The sequence below is a fragment of the Typopeltis vanoorti genome, chromosome 19 (assembly GCF_054136105.1).
Source record: "Typopeltis vanoorti isolate ZY-2024b chromosome 19, IOZ_Tvanoo_1.0, whole genome shotgun sequence".
NCBI classification, from domain to species: Eukaryota; Metazoa; Arthropoda; class Arachnida; order Uropygi; family Thelyphonidae; genus Typopeltis; species Typopeltis vanoorti.
In genome coordinates, this window is record NC_143567.1 from 72009551 (window position 1) to 72023910 (window position 14360).

The 14360-nt window shown below is 33.0% G+C and overlaps 1 protein-coding gene across 1 annotated transcript in view; it reads left to right on the plus strand.

The window, feature by feature from the left end:
* LOC150096239 (midasin) overlaps window positions 1–14360 on the plus strand; it is a 1081806-nt gene that overhangs the window by 591369 nt on the left and 476077 nt on the right. Inside the window, exon 42 of the mRNA XM_090409469.1 lies at window positions 7500–7767. Coding sequence (XP_090265595.1) covers window positions 7500–7767 — 268 coding nt within the window. The remainder of the gene's footprint in view (window positions 1–7499; window positions 7768–14360) is intronic.

The following is a 14360-nucleotide window of genomic DNA, read 5'->3' on the forward strand; positions in this document are numbered from 1 at the left end:
TTGAATAGGTTTATAACCCTCCCCCCTACCCCAATCCAAAAAATAAATGACTATGTAACACATATGCGCCTTTTATCTTAAAAATTTCAAATCCTTTTTTCAAGATAATTGTATCAAATAATTTAGAATTTTTCGATAATAAAAGTGAAACTGATCACTATAAATAAAGAAATCATTTTTGGCATAAATACTGCATCAGCCTGTAAAAGAAATGTCAGTTTTTCTGTGTTAAGATGTCTGAACAACTGAAAATGAAACAAGACATTCTTGTTTGAGGCAATTTAGTATCCTTTCTGGGACTTTCTCTCTTGTGTTTCTCAAAAGCAGTAAAAGTAATCTAAGACTTGAGCTTTTCCTCCAGCAAACATGATTATTGTTGAGCATTTCTAAGACATATTTCAGAAATAGCAACTGGCAGCAGTAGTAGAAGTAGTAATATTTAGAATAAAAAATAAAATAAAATAAACAAAAATAATACAACTGAACTTTTTTTTGTGTGGTATGCATAAACAGTTTTACATATTCAAAATATAGCATAGTTTCTGATGAAATATTAGGATAATTTCAGCAGACCACTGAACAGCTGATTTCAGATGCAAAGAAAGAGTACAGAATTAGAAGCTTCAAATATACAACAATATTATTGCTTTATTTCTTTGGTCAAAACAGTAAACTGAAATAAGAGATTTTGAATACTGAGATAAACAGCCAATAGGCTTCACTTCAGCGAAGTAAATTTATTCAAATTAAGTGGATACTGAATCCAACATTATTTCTTAGCTGAATAAGAAACTCAAAGATAGAAAATCTAAGAGTTTCATGCTGAATATAGGAAACTATAAAAATTCACCAAGTCCAAGCATAAGCCAACGGGTGATACATGCTGGGGCAACTCGTAGTAAAGGGGCTTTGTGATCGAAGCTTACTCCACCTTTACTATGCGATGCCCCATCATGTACCACCTGTTGGCTTACACTTGGACTCGCTGAACTTTTATAGTTTTCTATATTCGGCATGAAACTCTTAGATAGATTTCTATCTTGGAGTTTCTTATTCGGCTAAGAAATAATGTTGTGGTCAATATCCACTTAATTTGAATAGACTTTGAATACTGTCTGAAAGCTTTCAAACCAGTAGAAAAATAAAGTAATTATGTAACTGAGTTCGAGGAGAGGAGTTACAGTAAAAAAATCTTAAAAATGAGCATAAATTTTGAATCATTCCATACAGGATATCCTTCCTATCGTATTTTCAAAATATCTACAGTGGTTAAGCACTAGATAATAATGTGCATCCTACAAAAAAGAAAAATCTCTTGAATTTTAAGCAAAAGAAGAAGGCGATGAGTCTGATAAAATACCATTGGATATAAATTTTTGATACCGAAATGACATTCAGAAACCGAGTAATGCAGTTTATAATCATTTGTTGTTCATTAAAAGAAAAAAAAAATCGTTCCTAAAATTGAAATGTGACGATCCATATAAAGGTATTTTGCAAAGAAAGAAAGCAAAATGTCATATTTATTTCACTAAATGTTATTTAAAAATATAAATATTTGACAAAATATTTTAAATGCAAACAAACATTTGAAAATTTGCGAAAAAAAATCTATATTGTCAGTAAAGTGAAGAAAATTTACTATTACTAAAATAAATTCATTGCAAAGGCTGATCTGTGGTCATTTCAGGATTGATTATTTATTTTGGCAGATGTGAAACTCGTTTTTATTTTTGGAAAGAGAGACAGTAAACGAATTGTGCAGCAAAAAAAAAAGATCAAATATCCTAGTACAGTAAAGGAAATTCCAAGTAACACTACCATGTAAATAAAAGTGACACAAAAGTCCATCACCAGAGTTAATCTGCTAATGACTCTATAATTGCTATTAAGGAATTAATGGCTGAGGAGGGTAAATACTTGATAAAAGGTAGAAAGCAGATGAAGTTTTGATCCATGAAAAATGCTGGGGTGGTCTGGCTATTTTATCCTCATTGGCTGGTAGGAGGGTTAAGGGTGTAATTTGGACATTGAAGATGGATAGTAGTTGTAGCTGCAATTTGAGTTTCTGTTAAGAGGTCTGGCCCAGATGACTCAGTAATCATCATCATCACGAACCATGGGCTCACTGCCCGTTGATGTCTGATGCCTGTTTCACTATCTTCTTCCACCTTTCTTTGTCCAGTGCACAGTGTCGCAGTTTTTGTACACCCATTCCACACCAGTCTTTTATATCGTCTATCCATTCTCTGTATGGTCTACCTCTTCTGTTTAAACCATCCAAAATACCAAACATAAATGTCTTTATCTTCCAGTCCTCACTCATTCTACAGATGTGTCCAAATAATTGCAGCTTCCGTTTTATAATCTCCTGCATTAGATTCTGTTTTGGTTGTATCTTCTGATAGAACTCTTCATTGGTGATTTTCTGTACCCATCCTATTCTTAGTATCTTCCTGTAACAAGTTCTTTCAAATGCCAAAATTATTTTTCTTGATTCCTTATTTATTACCCATGTTTCAGATCTGTACAGTACACCGCTGAAGATGCATGTTTCCAGCACTCTTAGTTTTGTTTGCAGACTGATCACTTTACTTTTCCAGATGTTATCCATGGCCTTCAGATTTGTTCTTCCCTTTGCAATCCTGATCTTTATTTTTTTTTTTACAGTCCAAGTCATATGTCAGTTTACTTCCCAAATATGTGAATTGTTCTACATTTTCTATATCAGTTCCATCCACTTGTATCTTTTGTTTCATGTTCTTCTCACCAAATACCATTGTCTTTGTTTTGTCAAAGTTCATAACAAGTCCAAATCTCTTCCCTTCCTCATTTAACAGTTTCAGTGTTTTTTGTAGTTCTCTTTCGTCATCTTCAATAATAACAATGTCATCTGCAAATCTCAGATTGTTAATTCTCATTCCGTGTATAGATATTCCTTTGTCATCTTCTTTCATTTATCCATTGCGCTTTCTAAATGTGCGATGAAAATGCTTGGTGATATTGGGTCTCCCTGTCTAGTACCTCTGCTTGTTTTAAACCATTTCCCCAAATCATTATCTATTCTAACTGCTGCAACTGCATTCTGGTAAACATCTTTTAATATAGCTATTAGTTTTTTATCAATTCCATAGGATTCCAGAATTGCTAATGTCACTTTCTGGTCAATACTGTCAAATGCTTTCTGAAAATCAACAAAGCAAGTATATATGTGTTTGTTTTTTCTCCTAGCTTTCTCTGCTATTAACCTCATTGTCAAAATCTGTTGAATTGTAGTTCTATCCTTCCTAAATCCTGCTTGCTCGTCTGCAAGGTATGCTTCCAATTGTGTTCTCAATCTTTTCTGTCAATATGATCATCATCACTTTACCAAGGTGACTTATCAAGGCAATTGTTCTATAATTTTTACATTCTAGCTTATTTCCTTTCTTGTATAGTGTCACTAATATTGATTTCACCCACTCCTCTGGCATTTTCCCTTCTTTCCATACCATATTACATAGTTGATGCATTTCTGTAACCATACTTTCACCACCATATTTAATCATTTCTCCAGTAATATTATCATTACCAGGACTCTTGTTGTGTTTTAGCCGTCCTATTGCTTTTTCTACCTCTCCTCTTAAAATGTCCATGTCATGCTCATTACCTGGTGGTAATATTTGCTTCAATTCTTCAGTCAGTTTCCCAATGCTATCTGAATCTAATTTTTCTTCATATAACTTACTACAGTATCTTGTCCACTACTGTACAATTTTTTCTTTATTCATCAATACTTTGCCTTTTTCATCTTTAATTGTGGTCTGTTTTGGTTGCCACTTTCTATTAATGGTTCTGATCATTTTGTATACCTCCCTTGTTTTATGCTCTCCATAGTACTGTTTTATATTGTTGCATTGGGCTTCTAACCATTTCATTTCATCCATTCTGACTGCTTTTTTCACCTCATTACACTTTCTTCTATATTGCTCTTCTATTTGTTCTGATGTATCCCTTCTTATCTTCAACATTCTTTTCTCCTGTACTAACTTCAGTGTTTCTTGTGTAATCCATTTCTTCTTGATCTTCTCTTCTTCTGGTACTGTTTCTTCAACTGCATCTTCTTTCGCCTTCATTACACTTTTCACTCTTAAATTTGAGTTTTTTTCTTTCTCCACACTTTTAAGTTTCTCTTCTAACACTGTTCTCTACCTTCTTCCTATTTCTGCTTCACTTATTCATGCTGTATCTCTTCTATTCTGATGTTGGGATTTATATTTCTTTTTTAACTTCAACTTGATGTTTGCAATCACTAACTATGGTCTGAGTCTATATCCTCCTTGAAAGTTCGACATTGCTGTACTGATGTTATCCATCTTCTTTTAATCATAATCATATCAATCATGTTTTTGGTTTTCCCATCATTTGATCATCATGTCCATTTTCTACACTCCTTTTGTTGGAATCTTGTGTTACAAGTCATCATCATCTCGTGGTCCACAGCAAATTCTAACAATTTTTCACCACGTTCTTTTCTTTCTCCGAAACTATATTTTCCCATGACTCTTTCCCAACCATCATTATCTATTCCAACTTTGGCATTCCAGTCTCCTTCAATAATTAGCACATCTTGCTTTGGTATTGTTTGTATTGTCTCTGTCAGATCTTTGTAGAATAAGTCAATATCCTCATCTGTGTTGTCAGATGTGGGTGCATATATCTGGACTATTGATATGTTGAATGGCTTTGCCTGAAATCTTGTTACTATGATTCGTTCATTAACTGGTTTGTAGCCTAACAGTGCCTCTCGAGCTCTTTTGCTAAGAAGGAAGCCAACTCCTGCTTCGTGCATGGTATCATGTCCTGACCATATTACTTCGCATCCATTGATCTCTCCAGATGACGTCCATCTCATCTCTGCCAATCCTCGTATCCCACCGATATCTCTTCATTTCCTCACGAAGTAGTTCTAATTTTTCTGACATCCAGAGTGTCCGCACATTCCACGTTCCTACTAATAATAGTTCTGTTAGTTTCAGTTTCTGTTTCTTTTCTGTATTCCACTTTTCAATCCAACCCCGATCACTCAATTGGTATCGCGGGCCTTGTTTATCCGGGCGACGCCCGAGCCAGCATGTTGTAGCTTTTGATTGTATAGACACCAGATAACAATCGTGTTTTTTCTTTATGGTCAGAGCATCGACACTCAGCTGACTGACCCTCCTCCTTTATCCAGGCTTGGGACTGGCATGAGACTCCTAAAGATCCCATGGCGGAGTTGACTCAGTAATGATGCATATCATATACAGGTATCCCTTGCTTAACGTGGTTTTGCTTAACATGGGATTTGATTAAAGCAGTGTAATTAATTGTGACAATCCCTTTATATACATGGCAAGAGTTTTAATTAGCACGCCTTTAAATTTACCATGCAAAAACATGCAAGCCTCGAGGAATACTTCCTGGCCAAGAGAAAGAGAGTCGTGAACAGTATGACATCATTCCTCCCATTAAGCATTAAGAGTGGGTGTATTACAAGCTCTAATTGTTCTGCTGTATTTAAAAAATACAGCAGAACTTTGCTTTTACATAATGCAACTGGTCATCCAAATTCTCTTAATGATCTGTGAGAATGTTAAAGTTTTATTTTTTCCACCAAATACATCATTGCTACAACCCATGGACATGAGCGTCATTGCAACTTTCAAAACCTATTTTGTTAAAAAGACATTCTCAAAGGCAGTAGAAGCAACAACGGGAGAAAATGCAATTACGCTCCAAGAATTTTGGAAAAATTTTAACATTAAACATGCAATTGAAAACATTCATGACTGGTGGGAGCAGGTGTCTTCTAGCTGAATGAGAGCTGTTTGGAAAAACCTTTTGCCAGAATACGCTAATGACTTAGGTGGTTTTCAAAATCTTGTGAACAATGTGGTTGAAGAAATCATTGCAATTGGTGAAGACCTTGGTTTTGATGGTGTTAATGCAGAAGATGTTAAATAATTAATGGATTCAAATTCAAAAGATTTCAGTGACAACGATCTTCTTGAAATTGAAACCATGTGCATATGAAGACAATGAACAAATGGAATGTGAAGATGAGGTTCCAAAGGAGATAAATCAAAGAACTGGATGGAATATTTCACAGTTTAGAATCACTTAAGCAGTTAGTAAGGGATATGGATCTAGATGTTAATTGAAGAATTCTTGTTTACCGAGGTTTAGAGAGTCAATTTGCTTGTTATTTTAGAATTTATGCTGATAAGAAAAAAATTAAAACTGTTCTAACGACTCTTGATAACTTTTTTTGATAAAAAAAATTGCATTAACTAGCGTAAGTCAAAGCATTTATTAAACATTTACTTTGGATTCATTTTTTATCTTTCCTAAAGGAGTACCGTATAAAACAAATTATTAATACAGTAATCGATCATGAACGAATTGTAATTATTATCATTGATTATTATATTTGATTAATGTGGTAACATCAAGGGTTAATTAATTGCGTTAATCAAGGGATATCTGTATTTGGGAATATTGAGAGTAATGTGCTATTGTAAAATTATGAATTTGTCCTCATCATGAGTTTATGCTTTTGCTACCAAGCTGCACTTAACTCTTCTGTTGGAAGGTCAGTAATAATAATTAATAATTATCTTTCTTTTGCTTTATCTTAAAATCTATTGTTGAATGCAAACTTTCAAAACATTATTTTCTTATGAATTTATGATGACAGAAACAAACTGTGTAGATTCAATTTTTATTTCTGAAGAAAAAGTGTTAAAAATGTGAACATACAGTTTTAATAAGCAAGGCTATATTTTATATAGAGCTGTTCTAACTCACCCATCCTCAAAGCTAATAAATCTACAAAATCTTAAAAATTTTATTTATATATATATATATTTTTTTTAAATATATATATATATATTGTTAAAGAGACATACTTGAACAGCCATGAAAGGATAGAAGAAACTTTTTGTAGAATCTTCAAAATTACTGAAAGTTTTTAAAGTACAAGCCTTGTTTACTAAATTTTATCATAAAAAAGCAGAAGTGAGTGAATTTTTTCAGAAGTCCACTGCTTTCATAAGAATGTAAATTTAATGTTTTCACAAAGTTCATCAAATGATAGCTCAAATAGTAGCCAGTAATTTAACAGCTATGTACAGCATGGAAGAGGTGACCCTGTAGTTTCACACTGAAGTTGAAAAATTCAATATCACTGATTAATTCTTATAACCAAAGTGACATTAAATCATTTTTAATTAATTTTTTTTTTTTTTAAATTTTGAAGAGTTCTCATTTAGTTGCTTTTCACCACATTTCTTGCTAATGAATTCCAACTCCTCTCAGATCATACTTGTCTAGTATGGTATTAAAGTTCCATGTTTATATTAAGCATGGAACTTAATACCATAAATATATTATAAATTACATAATAAGTTATTATCATATTATATCCTTAATGATAGCTCATTAAAATCCCAAAGATTAATAATATTTTAATTTTCTAGGCTGATCTCTCCCATAAATTAGATCTGGTGTACCAGTCACTAGAGACTTCTCTTCAACAGACAATATGGGATTCTTTACTGTTGCTAGAAAATGAAGAAATTGAAGACCACTTGCAGAGATTACTTCACAAATGGAGTTGCTTTAATAGTGAGAAATACAATAAACTTCCTACCAGTTTATTAGAAGAACGAGATGTCTTTCAGAGAAGAGTGAATTATCTCAGGGATGTTATTTCTATTTTGAAAATCCTTCCTTGTGATAGTGCAGGTACAGTTTTTATATGAAACATACTTTGAATGTTTATGAAAAATAAGTTTCTAATTATAGACTTTTTTATTCGTTGTTGAAAGTGTGTTTTCATCTTGAAACTTTGCCATACTAGATGTGCTACTTGCACTGTTATCTAAAGAAGTCTGGAACAAACCCAAAAGAATCATAAAAAAGATGCATTTCATACCTAAGAAAATCCACAGAATGGATAAACAGAACTGATTCCATGTTGATGACATCAGTATTTCATGCACCCAGAGCCATTTTGGCCTGTGAAACATACACTCTGTTTTTTAATTGTAATATATATTTATTTTTGTAGTATATAATTTTTATATATAAGTAGATTTGTACATTTATTTTTGTGTTATGCAAGACAACTCTTCATAGATGATAGTTCTTGTTTTATCTTTGTTTGTTCTTTTGGTTTGATGTGTGCTGGTCTTCTGTTTCTTCAATGTTTGGAACCCTGATTTGCAATTAATATTGTATACAAAATTAAGTGCTACCTCTTTATATTAGGAAGGGATACAAAATGTTTTTGTATTAAAAATTTTATTGTTCATCATTATTAATTGACATTACACTGGAGTCTCAAGCCTGTTTGTGGAAGAACACTCCACATTCCACCCAGTTCTTCTCACCATTAAATGTATTTTTGTAATTTAAATGTGTGGGTGTGTGCAGAGAGGTGGCGGAGATGGATTCCGACAGAAAAACATTGCTACTTCAATAGGGGGTTGGCTAACTCACCTTCAGTTGAAAAAATATATAAATGTTTTTCATGTCCTAAAAATATTTGAGCAGCACCGTGAAGTTCTAAGAAGTGCATAGCAAAAAATAAATACATCTTGAAATTCCTGAATTGTTCACTGAGCAATAAATAGAGACTGCTTACAAGTTCATGGCATTTGCAAGAAGTACAACACTTCAGACATTCAGGTAAGACTTAGGCAAACTTTTGTTGTAGATGCTCTGAAATTCTGATTGTGCAGATACACTTTATTCACCAATGGATCATCCCTTACTTGAGATGGAGTGAATAATACTTGTAATGAATGTCACTGAGCTTATGAAAATGCTTCTTCAGCAGGTGATTCAGTTTCTGATGTTAGTTGTGTTAATGCAGTTATTTAGAGCATACATGTTTACTGATAATTTCAGTGGGGAAACATATCTTAACTTTACATAAATTGAAATTTCTTGTCTTTTGGACTATGTTCTTTTACTGTCACAATAGTGTATTTCCATTATGATGTAACTTAAACAGTTTTTACTAACTGGTTTCTGATTATCTGAATCATTGTCTCGTTTCAACTATTAGATTGTCCTTATACTTGGCTGGCCAGATCTTCTGGTATTAACCCATTTATATTATTGTGTCTAGGGTTGCATGAAAGTGTTGGTGTATATGCAAAAGACAAACAATAAGGATGGTGCCTCACTTAATTTTGGCTACAGATTACATCTTAAATGACCAATCACGAATTGAAAGACAAAGAAATCATCATAGACAATTTTAGAACATAATTTTATTTATGTTCTTAATTAATTCAACTGTATGAATTCAATTAATTCAAGAATTTGATTTCCAACTTCTGAAACTCCACATTATGTCTCTATCAGAAAGCCTTTTTTTTTTTATAAATTAATTATTTTCCTGCAGTTCAGAAAGCACATCCAGAAGATGTCCCCAATGCCCAAAATTCATGCAGTATATGATCATTATGACTAACTAACCCCCCCCCCTCCCCTCGTACCTAAATTTTTAAATATATAACTTATATTTAACATATATAACAAAAAATAAAAACATGCATAACTTATTTCTTTTCTAATTAAGACTGAATCAGTTATGCATGTTTTTATTTTTTGTTAAATGTATTGCTGGTTCTTTCTTAAATAATTAACATTAGCAGAGCTAATCTCAGATGGTATGGTCACTTAAATAGAATGGGAGAGGAAAGATTAGCAAAACAAGTGTTCTCTGCCAGGTTGGCAGGAAAACGACCCAGAGGAAGACCAAGATATAGGTGGATTGATACGGTACAAAGTGCCTTAGACGATAGAAATATAAGATCTGATAATGTTGGAGTCTTGACAAGTAACAGACTGATTTGGAGGAAAATTGTAGATAGGAAGTTAGTAATGATGTAATTTTTTCATGTAGTACTGTCATATCCTGTACACCCCTTGAGGGTACATGGCAGGAATTTGATGATGATGATGATGATGATAAAGTAATCTCCTGATGCAATAAATGTTACTAAATGATGTAATATATGAAGGAACATATGTATATGAAAGGAACATTTTCTTGTAATGATAATTTGAAGAAAAAAAATTCATTGATTGCTCTGACTACTCATTAATAGGGGACTTTGTGATGTATACTACTAATTAAAAACTATACTTATTAATAATTACCCTGCAGGAATGCATCTTGCATTTATGCTGCTCCTTCCATAACCTGTCTTTTTTTTTACTACTATTTAATGCATAATTAGAGAATTATGATATAAATTTGAGAATAAAATTCACTAAATTTTCATGCGGTACCATTATTTTATTTGTGAACAGAATTTTATGCTTGCTGGGACATCACCTGGTTAAACAAGGTCTTGTTGTTCTCGCAGTGAACTAGGGTGAAAAGTCAGCTATGGCAACTAATCCTGACCAACACCCCAACTCAACATCACCAGAGTTCAAGATCGGTACTATCAACAAAAGAAACCTGAATAGCAAAGAAATGGAGCTTCCTGAGAACTTGAATTAGTACCAAATCGATATAATAGGGGTGACTGAAACAAAAAAAGACAAAAACTGGTGAGATCTTTCTAAGCAGTAATACAAAATGTTATATTCAGGCAATAACAATCAGGAAAAAGAAGGAGTAGCTATAGTATTCAACACTAAATATAAGGCTAATCCTCTTGAATGGCAGGCAATATCAAGTAGAGTGATGTGGGCAAATATCAGAATGGAGAACTGGACAATGAGACTTATTTCTGCCTATAGTTCCACAGAAGGTTCTACTAAGGTAGAAGTGGAGGAAATTTTTGAGGCTTTAGAGAAAGCAACTGACAATGAAAAAAAGAAAAATTGGTCCTTGTTAGGTATCTAAATAGCAGAGTGGGAAATGATGGTCAGACATACAGAAATAATTTGGGAAAATTTGGAGAAAAGAGCAAAGCTAATAATAATGGCAAATACTTGTTGGATTTCTGCTGATGACATGGACTGGTTATTACTAACACAATGTTCCAACATAAAAATGTTCATAAATTCACATGGAGAGGAGAAGCAAGGAATAAGAAAAGTCTCATTGACTATGCTACTGTTGATAGTGATGTTTTCTCACTGGTGCATGACACTAGAGGGTATGGAGGATTTGAAATCGGAAGTGATCACTATTTAGTCTTGAGCAGGATAAAATTTAATTTCATTTTGAAAAGAAGAATGCGAATAAAAGTTTAGCAGCTCTCAGATGTGAACTGTAGACTAAAATACACAAACATTATTCAAGAAAAAATGAGAGAGTTTGAGAATAGGAACCAAACCTTGGAGGTTCAGTGGCAAATCTTGAAAAAATCATTGATTGATTCAGCCAGAGTGGCAAGTGGTGAGGTTGTCTGCAAGGATAGAAATATCAGAACTCCATGCTGGACACAGGAAGTTAAAGAGGCAATGAAGGAAAAGAAGAAAGCATATCAAACGTTCCTGGTGAATAAGTCTGCATGTGCTGTTAGAGAATACAGAGACAAATGTAAGAAAGCTAAACAAAAGTCATGGAAAATAAATAGCAAGAAGGTGCCAAAATATTCTGGAGGCTGTTGAAAAAAGCTCAGAAACAGAGGAAAGAGTACTATAAAAGGAATTAGAGATGATAAAAGTGATATGAAAACTGGAGAAAGATATCCTTTGATGTATGGAGCAATTACTTCAAAAAATTGCTAAATGAAACAAGCAGTGATAGCACAGTTAGAAAAAAGCCATCATAAGCCTGAAATGTGGAAACATCTTCATCTACTACTGAAATGCAGGAGTAGATGATATTCGACCAGAAATGCTTAAGTATGGAGGTATAAAAGTCTTGCAGTTGCTGCACTGCATAGTTCAGAAGGCCTGGACAGAGGGACAAATTCCAGATGATTAGTAGAGTAGAGTTCTCATAGTACCCATATACAAGAAGGGAAATAAAACTGAATGTGAGAATTACAGAGGTATTTCCCTACTGAGTGTTCATGGTAAGATTTATGCAAGTATACGTGAGAAACAGTTGAGAAGGATTATGGCAGGGAAGCTTGGTGAAGAACAAGCTATATTCAGGCCAAATAGAGGCTGTCAGGATCAGATTTTCACTTTACAACAAATAGTTGAGAAATCATTGGAATATCACAAAGATCTGTATTTAAGTTTTGTAGACCTACAAAAAGCATATGACAAGGTGTCAAGAGAAAAGCTATTCAAAATGCTACAGTTATATGGTGTCATTGGGGCATTATATTAAGCAATACTTCATCTTTATTTGAATAGTAAGTTAGCAGTTAGAATGGAAGGAAGTACAGGAAGATGGTTTGATGTTAAATCTGGTGTCAGACAAGGATGTGCATTATTCCCTCTGTACAATCAAGATTCCCTGACTAAATTGATTAACTGTTGTAATATATTGGGTATGAAAATCAGCAATAACAAGACAAAGACAATGAAAATAACCAGAAGCATTGAAAATATCAACTGCATTATGAAGAGAACCTATAGAAAAAGTAAAACATTTCAGGTACTTAGGCACAATTTTTAGTGAAGATGGTAAATTAAATATCGAAATAGACAACAGAATCAACAAAGTCAGTATGGTAGGAAGTCAACTGAATAAATGTATATGGGATAAGACAGAAGTTTCTCTCATATCCCATATATCTTATCCAATAATTTCTCTTATCCCATTTGACTTGAAATAAACACTTGACCAAAGACTGGAGGCCACATATATGAGAATCCTGTGGAAGATTAGGGGCATGAATAGATGGCATCAATGGCAATATTACATTAAAAATTAGGATATTAAGATAGAACTTGCCATTATTAGCATCCAGGAATGTGTTAGCAGAGGTAATCTCAGGTGGTATGGTCACTTAAATAGAATGGGAGAGGAAAGATTAGCAGAACAAGTGTTCTCTGCCAGGTTGGCAGGAAAAGGACCCAGATATAGGTGGATTGATATAGTAAAAAGTGCCTTAGAAGACAAAAATATAAAATCTGATAATGTTGGAGTCTTGACAGATAACAGATTGATTTGGAGAAAAATTGTTGATAGAAAGTTAGTAGTGGTGTAATTTCTTCATAAGTGGTGTATTTCTGTACAACCCTTGAGTGTACATGTCAAGAATTTGATGATGATGAATTAACTGAATCAACTATATCTTTCAAAAATTTAAAAGATAGTGGGCATACCTTTGGAAGTTTGATGTTGCTGAATTATGTAATTACTTCTGTTTTGTATGAAAACAAGTTGACTCTAAAATTAACTTGTTTAATGTAAATGAGTGAAAATTTGATGAATGTGTAAATAGGAATGTAAGCAAGATCACTCCAAAATTAAACCAACCAAATAACTAGAAATTGTATGAAAAGGCAAATTTATTAAATTTTTATTAAAGCCATTATGTTTTTATACACAACTTTCTTCATACAATAGTAATCATTATATGTATCAAACTGACCAAAGAAAGATCTAGTCTAATTGTCATTGTTTTAATCACTGTTTATATTTTATCAAATAATAAACAAATGAAATGTAAAATAGTAAATTACCATTATGTTTTTATACACAACTTTCTTCATTCAATAGTAATCATTATATGTATCAAACTGACCAAAGAAAGATCTAGTCTAATTGTCATTGTTTTAATCACTGTTTATATTTTATCATTTCTTTCTTTTTTTTTTTCTATTACTTATAAATTTTATTAATAATAAAATGAATAATTAAAAAAATTAATAAAAAGAAAAAATGAAAGAGTTTGAGAACAGGAATCAAACCTTGGAGATTCAGTGGCAAGCCTTGAAGAAAACCCTAATTGATTCAGCCAGAGAGGCATTTGGTGAGGTCGTCTGCAAGGATAGTAAAATCAGAACTCCATGGTGGACACAGGAAGTTAAAGAGGAAAGCATATCAAAAGTTCCTGGAAAATAAGTCAGCTTGTGCTCTTAGAAAATACAGAGACAAATGTAAGAAAGCTAAGCATGGTGTAAAACTAGCTAAACAAAAGTCATGGGAGGAATTTGGAAAGAACATAGAAAATAAGCATCAAGAAGATGGCAAAATATTTTGGAGGTTGTTGAAAAAAAGCTCAGAAATGGAGGAAAGAGTGCTGTAAAAGAAGTTAGGGATGATAAAGGTGACATGAAAATGGGAGAAAAAGATATCCTTGAAGTATGGAGTAATTACTTTGAAAAATTGCTGAATGAAACAAGCAGTGATAACACAGTGGTAAAAAACACTCAACAGGCATACAGTCAGGAATACATATCCATACTTGAAGTAGAAAAAGCCATCAAAGGCTTGAAATGTGAGAAGGCAGCAGGAG